The 10,956-nt window shown below is 41.2% G+C and overlaps 1 protein-coding gene across 1 annotated transcript; it reads right to left on the bottom strand.

The window, feature by feature from the left end:
* Nucleotides 1-3,716: 3,716 nt before the first annotated feature.
* Nucleotides 3,717-6,024, bottom strand: LOC136507319 (uncharacterized). The gene is made up of 2 exons (XM_066502083.1): nucleotides 5,350-6,024; nucleotides 3,717-4,471 (listed from the first exon to the last, which is right to left on the bottom strand). The coding sequence occupies exons 1-2, from the start codon at nucleotides 6,022-6,024 to the stop codon at nucleotides 3,830-3,832; spliced, it is 1,317 nt and encodes a 438-aa protein (XP_066358180.1). The 3' UTR covers nucleotides 3,717-3,829.
* Nucleotides 6,025-10,956: the final 4,932 nt, after the last annotated feature.

Raw genomic sequence — 10,956 nt, 5'->3', positions numbered from 1 at the left:
AACCAATTTGGATTGAGTCAATGTAGCATACTCATGAGAGACTCATTCTCAGCAAGAGACTACACAAATTCACTAGAAGAAAAGGTTAGTCTTAAAAGACACAAGGCATAGGATGGGCTCCCCCTTAATATGTGCATCAAGTGCTTGAATTACTTGTGAAATGCACTAGAATCAGTTTAAGAGTCGAGGGAAGTTCATCCTATATCTTGGTCAAGGCATGATAAATTTGCAACAATTAAAATTATGCCGAGGAAACATACCACCACCAAGGTAGATAGATCACCACATAAATTTTCATTGATATGACCATCATAGGTGAGACTTCAATGATTTGGATGGCTATAGTTCTCACTTGATGAAATGTGGTAAAACTGAGCTCTTGTGATCATCCAAGATCCATATTAGTTTCCTAGTTCTTTCTTTACCTAGAGCAACTCACACAGAGAGCAAAGGTAAAATTCATGAAATTTACAAGTTATGAACTAGGAGTTACCACTCTTTGTTGATAAGATCCTGGGAGATCAATGGGATGGATCACAGGTACTTGATGAGCACTTGAGAGGAGAAATAGCAATGAAAGCCCACTCTTCAATTATTTTCTCCATCTCATCCAAATCTAGGTCTATTTAAAGGATTGGGACATTCAACATTTAAACCAGGAGCACTTGGTTTATAAAGACTGAGACCTCCTAGAATAATTGTAAAACACCTAGAGAATCCAAAGGAACTACCCATCCTCCTTTTTCCATGTGTGGGACGGCACATCAAACACTTGAAAGAAACCAATAATCCCACAAGATATAGGCTAAGCTCCCCCTAAATTTGTGCATACAAGAGTACACAAAGTTCACTTAAGCACATTAACAATATGAGGTCAAGAGAGTGACTTGCACTATACTTCAACTGATTTGAACTCCTTGAAACTGCTTGCAATTCAATAGTCTCAGCTGATTACTTCTTGTTCCAACTAGTTGCAATCACTTGCTGCTGCTTGTACTCTAATTGCAACTTATTTGGACCCTTGAGTGAGTTCTTTTCTTTCATTGAAACTCCTTTAGACCAAATTTATATTTCTCATATTTACTGATTCTTCATGACCAACTTGAGAGCTTACTCAATCTTGTTGCCACAATGCAATCCAATTCCATTAAGTCAGTTTTTAGATTCTGTCATCCTCAAAAAAAAGAAATCCGTATCTCTCATACCACTAGCCCAATATACATGAAAATTGGTAGAGATCTTCACCTATGAGTCCTCTAACTTCTCTAAAAAATTTAGCTCATTTGAACTCCATTTGGTCAGTGAAAATAATTTTCTACCAGAACTGCTCAAATCTGAAACTGCACTGTTGAAGCTGACAGAAACCAACTCAAAACTGATTTTCTTCAAAACCAATCTTCATACCAATTGTACAGCCACAAGTACTAGATGTGTATAGCATGCTCACAAAGTTTTAGGTCAATTTATCAATATTTGAATCTCCAAATCCATGCTTGAAGGCAGTCAACTCAGATTTGCAATTTTCTAGACAGATTTGATGATCGATGATTCTTCTTCTTTTCCTGTCCAATCATTGAGGTGATTTCAGTTGAGAATACATACAAGATGTTATATCCATTTAGTCCTCTCATCAACACTCATAATCTTGTGAATTCTTCTTGTATAGCTTATTCAAATCAACCTCAAACTTGATTCAAGCAAAACTAAAACTTTTGATCTAAATGGCCTTTAGCAGCAACATCTTTCTTTAGGTGAAGAATAACCTTTAAGCTTGTGAATTAAATTAGCACAACATCTTCTTATTGATTTTCTATGAATAAGCTCAATCACAAGAAGACATTAGTAACACAAGCACTAGTTTTCCATTTAGTAACCATTTATATGTGGATGACAAGTGGGTTACCAAAATGGAGAAACCTCATAACATGGACTAAATCCCCCTTGATGCCTCATGCACATTCTTTTGAGTGGAATGGAAATGTAAATGTGCATGGTTGGTCATTTAAGTCCAAAGGGCAGATTTAAGCCATATTATGGTGAGTGGCTAACATAGACAAATCTAATCCAAATTAGCTAGAGAGAAAATACATCACATGGTTTTGGATTGATAGCCTTCATATAACAGCACATTCTATTTGAGAAGCACATTCTCATTTAGTGAGACTACATAAATTACTTAGAGAGAAAGATTAGTCTCACAACTCTAGCCATAGATTAAAGTCTCCTTTTATAAGTGCTCTAAGTATTTGAATTTCTCACATAGCACTTTATTCATTTAAGAAATTGAGATTTTCACTATATGTCTTGGTCATGGCAACAATAGTGTAATCAATTTGAACTATGCCAAGAGATACTCACAACCATTATAGCATGTAGATGCCCATAAGATGAGAATGAGAATTTGGCAATCTAACATATGACAAGATTCCATCAAGTAGGAAGTTCTTGACTTGTGAGTAATAAGTCCCTTTACTTGACTTGAGCTTGATTCTTTATTCTTGGCCATTTTGAAATCTACTTATATCCTCCAATGTGTACCAAGATTCCAAATCCATCAAACCAACTCATAAGTGCACGAACATAAACTTGCTTCATCTTGTTTTTCTTGGTTTGAAGTCCACAAAGGAAAGTCAAGTCATCTATGTTGCTTGATGTGGATGATCAATTCAATTTTGATCATATTTCTATTCTATGACTAGCAACCAATGAATATCCTCAAGTGCTTCTATTATCCTAAGTGGCTACACAAGACACAAAGGAGTTTAGTTTCAAATAAATTGCACTTGAGATTTAGATGTTACCATCCTTCTTGATTGTAATGGATGAGGTGGTCTTTTCATCTTCATCTTGCACATATGAAGGTTGTAGATTTGTCCACGAACTAGAGTGGAGTCAGCTGCTACTATGTAGGAGGGATGGCACTGCTGTCCTTGGGTGCAGCACTGCCACCCTACTGATTTGCAGTAGGGGTGTGCTACACCTCTGCATCAGAGTTGTCAGCGAAATTTGGTACATCAGCAACTTGAGGAGCTTCCACTTTTGTAGCATGTACTTCTTGTGGTCTTATATCACCAATGGCCATGACCCAATCCCCTTTCGAATGCTCCCAAGGATGTTGTCAACGGGGTGATCCTGTTGTATAGTGTGACATAGCCTTGGATGCTCAACACCTCCTTGTTCTTCCTCTGGACTTTTAGCTTCTTCTTGTTCAAAGATAGGCTCTAGGTTGAGCCCTTGAGGTGGTGGAGTAGGAGTTGAAGGAGCTGCTACTGAGGTGGATGGGGCGGCACTGCCGCCCTTAGGAGCAGCACTACCGCCCTGCTAATTTTCAGCAGGTGAGTGCTGCCCTTGTTGATGGGGTACGTCAGCGGAAATTTGTGCAACAACATCCTGTGGATCCTCATCGTCAGTGGCTTGATCTTCTTGTGGCCTAATGTTGCCTATAGCCATTTGCTTGATTGCTTCACATGGTGGATCCTCATTACCTACAACATGAATAAGATCTTGCTCTACTAGAGAGCCATTAAAAGCATCATATGGCAAATGATTCACTTAAACTTGAAGTACTCTAGCAACTCTTAATAATTCACAAACACACATATATTTGTGAACTATTAGAGACTACACATGTCAAGTGGCTAGCTAGCAAGGGTTAGGTACTAGTTACCGAGGTGAATATGAAGTTTGAAGTATTTCCATTGATTCATCTTCGGGTCAACCATATAAGAATATGCAATGTGAATTGATTGATAGCTTGAGTGAATATTTTCAATCAACTTGCTCAAGCACCCCGAAGCTTCATATCACCTTCAAGTACCTACAACACTTACTAAGCACAATTTGGTACCCAAACTATGTTGGGTCCATTATGGTTAGTCACAAGAGACTTAGGCACCCAAATGGCATGTGTGCTAGCACATGGTGAACCAATCACCTTTCTAGCACAAGTGTCATTTTTGGGCCTCCTAAGCATATTTAAATCAATTGACAAGTTGAGCTTAGAAGTGTTACCCATGGGACAATCCTTACTTAAATGTCCCTTTCCTTTGCAAGTGTAGCATAGGCGGTTCTTGTTCTTTCTAGCCTTCTCTTCTTGCACTTTGCTTGCTACCTTGCTAATGAACCTTTTTGTTGATGATGACAAGCCTTCACTTTTCTTAATAGGACATGAGCCAATTTCATGTCCCTTCTCATGACAACCATAACACTTCCTCTTGCTTCTTCTTGTCTTGTTCTTTGGAAGTGTGGCTTGATCTTCGACCTTGTTGGAACACATAGAAGCATTATGTCCCATGTTGGAGAACTTGACATGAGCCATCTTCTTCTTCTCTTGGATCTTGCTCACGCCCTTCTCTTCTTTCTTCAAGGGGCAATCTCTGACATGGTGACCGTCTTTCTTGCACTTGAAGCAAGTGATGAGAGTCTTCTTTGATTGATGTTGCACCTTGATGGCCTTGGGAACTTTTCTGTTCTATCCAGGTGTGGCACTACCGCAGTCTATGCAACTGGCTGAACTACTGCATTCTAGACAGATTGCACTTCTTTAAGTATCCCCTTCACTTTGCCATCATTGGACTTGTAACCCTTTTGATAAGGCTTAATGCATGCATCGGTTGATCCCTTCTCGAGCTTCTTCACCATGTCTTCATGGTTATCTTGAGAAGGTTGAGCATTGCACTTGCCCTTCCATTGAATCAAGTCCCTTTTTAGCATTTCAACTTCTTCCTTGAGCTGTTCATTTTCTTTTGCAATGGAATCATCACAAGTTTCTACAATTACATGCTCAACAAAAGGTTGGCTTGCTTGAGAGCAATACTTGTTAGCACATGATAAAATAGATGAAACTTGTGTATATGTGCATTTGTGAGTGTGAGGTTGGTATGATTTTACCGTTGTTACCACAACCTCATGAGCAACTTCTAGCATGAGATGAGACTCCATAAGCTTCTCATGAGAGCACAAAAGCCCATCATAACTTTCTTGCAAAGTCTCATTTTTGCTAGTAAGCCTTTCCAACTTGTCTTTGAGCATATAATTTTGATCTTCTAATTGAGCAACATAAGATAGAGAGTTAATAGTATGAGTTTGCTCAATTAACAAGTTTTCATACCTTTGGACCAAGCTAGCATGAGAGTACTTAAGCTTTTCATGCTTTTTGGTCAACTTCTCCAAGCATTTGATCTTTTCAATGAGAAGCTCTTCTTGCTTGTAGAGATCTTCTTCTTGCTCTTGAATCTTCTCTATGAACTTGATCACTATCAACTTGTCTTTCTTGCTTAGACGTGCAAGGTGTTGATTGATCTCATCATCATCACTACCACTATCACTATCACTCTCACTCTCACTTGCCACTTTCTTCTCTTTCTTTGCCATGAGACAGATATGTGAAGTGGTATAGAGAGTTGAGCTTCTTGGTAAGGTGGATTCATCATTTGGCTTCCACCAATCACAAGCTTCTTCTTCCTTCAAAATGTTAGTCTCACAAGAACTAAAGAAAGTAGAAGTACCACATGTAAAAATATTGTTCTCACCAACTATTTCATTACCATCCAATAAGTCATATGTTGGCAAGGAAGTGGATGTGGCATGATCAAATAGGCCTTTTGAGAGAATCACTTGAGGCTCATCATTTGTCGATGAAGTTGAGCATTCCTCAAGTGGTTTTTTCAATGAGAGGTTGCTCTCTTCACATTTGGAGTTGCCATACATTTCCTTGAGCGTGGTCCAAATGATATGAGCATCACCAAGTGGTTCACCATCTCCAAATATGACAGCATCAAGTACATCTTCACTCAAAGCACTAAATAAGACATTAGCAGCTTGAGCATTGAGTTGTAAGCATTTCACTTCCTCTCTAGAAAGGTAGATCAAATCATCATGAGGAGGTAAAATGCTCACATCTATAATCTGCTCTATTTGAGGACCCATGGTCCTAAAAACATCAAGCACACTAGCAGACCAAGATGTATAATTTGAGCTATCTAAAAGTAAAAGTTCTAGAGATACCTCTTCACTTGTTGACATCGTTCTCTCAATGCGGTTAAGCCCGAAATTGAGAGCTAGGCTCTGATACCAATTGAAAGGACCTTGATGTCGCTTAGGAGGACTAGAGGGGGGGTGAATAGGCCTATAAAAATTCAACTTGAAACTCTGTTAGAATAGAGGGCGGCACTGCCGGCCTTATAGGGCGGCACTGCCGCTCTTCAAAAATAAAGCAGATAGTGTTGAGATTTCATAAATAGTAACCTGACCCTCTCAACTGCTCAATCCTACAACAGAAAGACAAAACCCAGTTCGAAGACTGGATACCACAGAAATCTCACACAAGAGAGGATCGAGCTACCAAACCCTAACAACAGCTAGCAAAGAGCTGAACCAGCAAGAACACAAAGTGAAGCACGTGAGACACAAAATTTATCCTATGGTTCAGCTCATCACCAAGGCTTGCCTAAGTCCACGTTGTTGAGGCATCCACGAAAGGATTGGCTCGCCACCAAGGCTTGCCTTGCCCTCATTCTCAAATCAAGAGAATGAACTCTTGAAGTGAGGGGTAATTTCTTAGCTGCAGGATGAGGTTACAAACCTCCCAAGGCTACCACATGAGTTGGCAAGCACAAGGGCGACGCCTAGCCGGCTAGGAGCAAGCTCCAAGAGTAACAAACCCTAGAACCACCAGCCAAAAGTAAACCAAATGCTCTTAGACTTTGGGAATCAGTAGATCTTCTCTCCAATTGAGTTTTGCTGCCTTTTCTCTCAAATATTGATGGTTGGAATCAAGGATTTGCTTGAGGGATGAAGGAGCAACAATGGAGGAGAGAGAGATGAGCTTTGGTCTGTTCAGTTTCGAACTGAACCATTGGAGAAGAAGGCTCTGCGTTGTGGGTCGACCCAAATGGTATTTATACCTCTTAGGTCCCAACGGTCATTTATGGGCGGCACTGCCGCCCTAGCCAAAACAGGTAGAATCTGGAGATTTTTGGCTGGCTGCTTTGGCTAGGTAAGAGGATATAGATCTGTAGTTTTGAGCATCTGGTTGCACAGTTGACCAACTGTACTAGAATCCCTCTTTATAGTATGACTTTTCCTTGATTATGTGACTTGAACCATTTCCATACATATGAGTTCACCTTCATGGCTTCAAGTCACTTCCACTAATGTTTTGATCCTCAACACAATATGACTCCTCATAGCTTGATTAGTACCTCGACTCAATGCAAGTACTCTCTTCTTCACCTTAGCCATGGTACCTCGGTCGCCAAGCCATCGCTTGCCCTTCACCTTCGCTTAGTATCTCGAAGCCCTTTCCTTGCTATCTTTACCCTATCAAGCCATACTTAAGTCACATTATATTAAGCATCCATTGAAAAACATTTCTTCAATATTTTGATCTTTGCTTAAATATTTTCTAGATATGAATATTGAGATCAATCAAGCTTCAGTTTGTCTCACATAGAGACATACATGGATCAACATTAATATGGTCAAGCTAATTCACGATTCCTTATTCCCTTCTCATTTTGGCTTGACATTCCAATTGATCTTTCATATATTCATCCATGTAAGCAAACCAATGTAGAGACCGACTTATATCCACTATACATTGTCATTTACCAAGTATGTTTGCTTTCACATGATACTATGATATCCCACAACATAGAAGCCATTTTATTGATTCCATTTGCATTGTTGTCTTTTGCTTGAACTAGATTGCTTCCATAAACTTCCAATACAACAATATACAGTTTAGCATTCACTTTAACACAATGTGGCATATCATCAAGTTTGCCTACTAGTTGAACCTTGTATATACTTGTTAATACACAACCCACAAGTATATGCAATAGACTCAATTTCCTGTTCAACACTTAGCAAACTTATTAGACCTTTAATTGTGTTGTCATTCAATTTACCAAAACCCACTAAAGGGCTAGATGCACTTACACAGCCGCACCCAGGGTGCGCCCGCACCCTAGTGGGCCTGCCTCACTACTGCTTTCGCTAGGTCGGTTCCTAGATGGGCCTAGACCCCATCCACGATGGTATTTTGCCTAGGTAAGTTGTGTAGGTGGGCTTCTCTTCTTATTCTCCTTTGCGCATTCCTGTTTTACGCCTTCTGTTTATGCCTTTTTTGCTTGGTTTTGTTTATTTTCCACTTGTATTCGAATATGATTCCTACAAAACATGTTTTCTCCAATACAAGTGGAACTATGTCAATAGTACATGCGTTGTGTCAAAAGTATGTTCATTTCTCCTGGTTTGGATAATAATTGGCAGTCGAATGTTGTCGTTAGTGACTGCCAACACACACTAGGTCCTAATGCATAAGCATCAATGACATCACCTAGTGGCACTTGATAACCGCTTTAACCATGATTTCCCCTCTTCATAGTACAACTATCTATGCTAAAGCCAATCACACCATCTATGGTGTCTTGATTGGTGAAACAAAAATAGCCCTATCAAGTATACCTTTGCCTTGAGCTCATTTTTGTTTCTCTTTCTTCTTTTTCAAGTTGGAGCACTTCATCCATCTTTTGGCTACCTCCATCGCCATGAGTGCTGTCATCTAGCTCCACCACCTGGAGTGTACCAACCTATCTCATATCACTTAGAGCCAAAGGTTAGTACACTAAGGTTTCATCAATTATCTAAAACTAAACTAGGGCTTTCACACATGGAGGTCTATGTTCTAGAGATTGATAATAATATGATTAAGACGCTCGGACGGATGGACTCCTCCCACCGCTCACTCCTACAGCGCTCGCGCCCCTTCCCATTCTTATCCCTTTGCGTCCTGCCCCACACCCGACTACGCGGCCATCGCTGCTTCCTTGGCTGGCGGCAGCTCCTCCCCCCACCCTCGGCGTCCTCCTTCTCCAACCTGGTGGCTCCTTCCCCACCTAGGTGTCTTCATTCCCCCACCCCAATGTCCTTCTCCCCCACCCCGGTAGCCTCCTCCCCCACCCCGGTGCTGCCTCCACCCTGGCGTCCTCACCCACCGGTAGCATCCAATGCCCGCAGATCCGGTGGCCCTCTCCCATACCCAGCGAGATCCAAGCAAGCCACTGATCCTCCCCTTACTCTGGCCAGTGGCGCCCTCTCCAGATCCGGCAGCGTCTCCTCTCCCTCGACCGACGGAGGGCATGGCGGGCGTGCACCATCTAGTGAGCCTGTGCCACCGTAGTTGCCCACCAGGTAGGTCATGGTAACGCGGCGATGCTGTATTTCAAGTGTTTATGGATGCTTTTCAGACATGTTGCAAGCCCATATTTCAAGTGTTTCAGCTATTTCAGATGTATGTTTCAAATATTCCATGTGAATGTTGTAAAAAGAGATCGGGATATTGCATATGTTGCAATGGTTGTACACGTGTGTTGCAAGTGTCTATCCCCAATTTCTGTTTTTGAGACATGTATGTTGCAAGTGTTTCAGACGTAAGTCTCAAGTGTTTCATCTGTCTTCTTTTGGTGTTGCAAGTGTTGTATATGGATGTTTCAAAAGTAGATCGGGATGTTGCACATGTTGCAATGGTGTTTCAAGTATATGTTCGAAATGTTTCATCTATTGTAGATGTATATTGCAAAGGTTTCATCTGAATGTTACAAAAGTGGATTGTGGTGTTGCATGGCGCGGGCGGTTAGTGTCGCTGTGTTGGGCGCGGGGGCGCGGGTCCTTGCGACAAACGCGGGCGCAGTTGCGGGTGCTGGAGATCTTGTTCCTAACACGTCTCTAGAGTAGAACAGTTTTAGGGCCTGTTTGGCAGAGCTCCAGCTCTGAAAAAAACTACTCTAGATCACGGTGAAGAAGACTCGTGACGGGAGAAAGAGAAGAAAAAAATAGAACAAACTGGTCATTTTCCACTTAACAGTGGCAGTAGTGGGTAATTTTCCCCAACTCCACGAAACTTAGATTTGGTAGAGCACCCCTTGAGGTGCTCCACGAAATCCATGGATCTGGGGGGCAGATCCACTATTTTTGTGGAGCAGATCTGCAGTGGAGCTGCTGGAGCTGAAACCGTTTGGCTGAAAAAAATCTGAAGAGCAGCTATTTTTTTTTATTTGGAGTTGTGTGGAGCTCTACCAAACACGCCTCTAATCTCATAGTTGACAAGAAAACTCCATAGTCTACACTTAAAACCCGGAAGACATTTAAAACTAAAGAATTTTTGCAAGAAACAGTGTAATTTCACAACGATCCAATGAAATTTATCCCCTTTGTCCCACAAGGCTAGGCCCCATCGCCGAGCACCGTCCTACTATTTTGCAAAGAGATACGCCGCTGACCTCGTCCTTAAGGGAGATTCATTACGGAACCCAAACTCAAAATAGATCTTCAACACAATACTTATAGTCTCTGATAGAGTATCTATAGGGAAGACCCATTTTAGCTGCTAGGAGCGGCATAACCCAAATCTGAGTATCCTCTCTCTTGGATACTCATTTATAGGGTTATCTTTTGAGTCTTTTATTGAAGAAGACAAAAAATAAGTATTAAACTTTTTATCTATAGCGCTACCTAAAGGACGAATGGACTTTGCCCGTGTTTAGTTGGCCGAATTTTAGAATTTGGGCTACTGTAGCACTTTCGTTTTTATTTGGTAATTAGTGTTCAATCATGGACCAATTAGGCTCAAAACGTTCGTCTCACGATTTCCAACCAAACTGTGCAATTAGTTTTTTTTCGTCTGTATTTAATGCTCCATACACGTATCGCAAAATTCGATGTAACGACTAATGTAGCGCTTTTTAGAAATTTGAGTTTGGAACTCAACGCGGCCTTTGTATTCTGTATTTTGTCTAACAGCTAACCGCTTCGTCCTTCGTGTCTCCTTGGGCCCCGCTGACACCACCAACAAAAACCTGACACCTCTGCGTCCTCACATGCGTCTGCGGAGCAGCAGGTCTGCAGTGCCAGGAGAAGCCTGTTCTGATTTGCCAAGCGGCAAGCCCAGTTGTT

Source organism: Miscanthus floridulus, chromosome 15 (assembly GCF_019320115.1).
Source record: "Miscanthus floridulus cultivar M001 chromosome 15, ASM1932011v1, whole genome shotgun sequence".
Classification (NCBI taxonomy): domain Eukaryota; kingdom Viridiplantae; phylum Streptophyta; class Magnoliopsida; order Poales; family Poaceae; genus Miscanthus; species Miscanthus floridulus.
The sequence above is the reverse complement of the archived record's forward strand: the minus strand, read 5'-3'. Positions and strand labels throughout refer to the sequence as shown.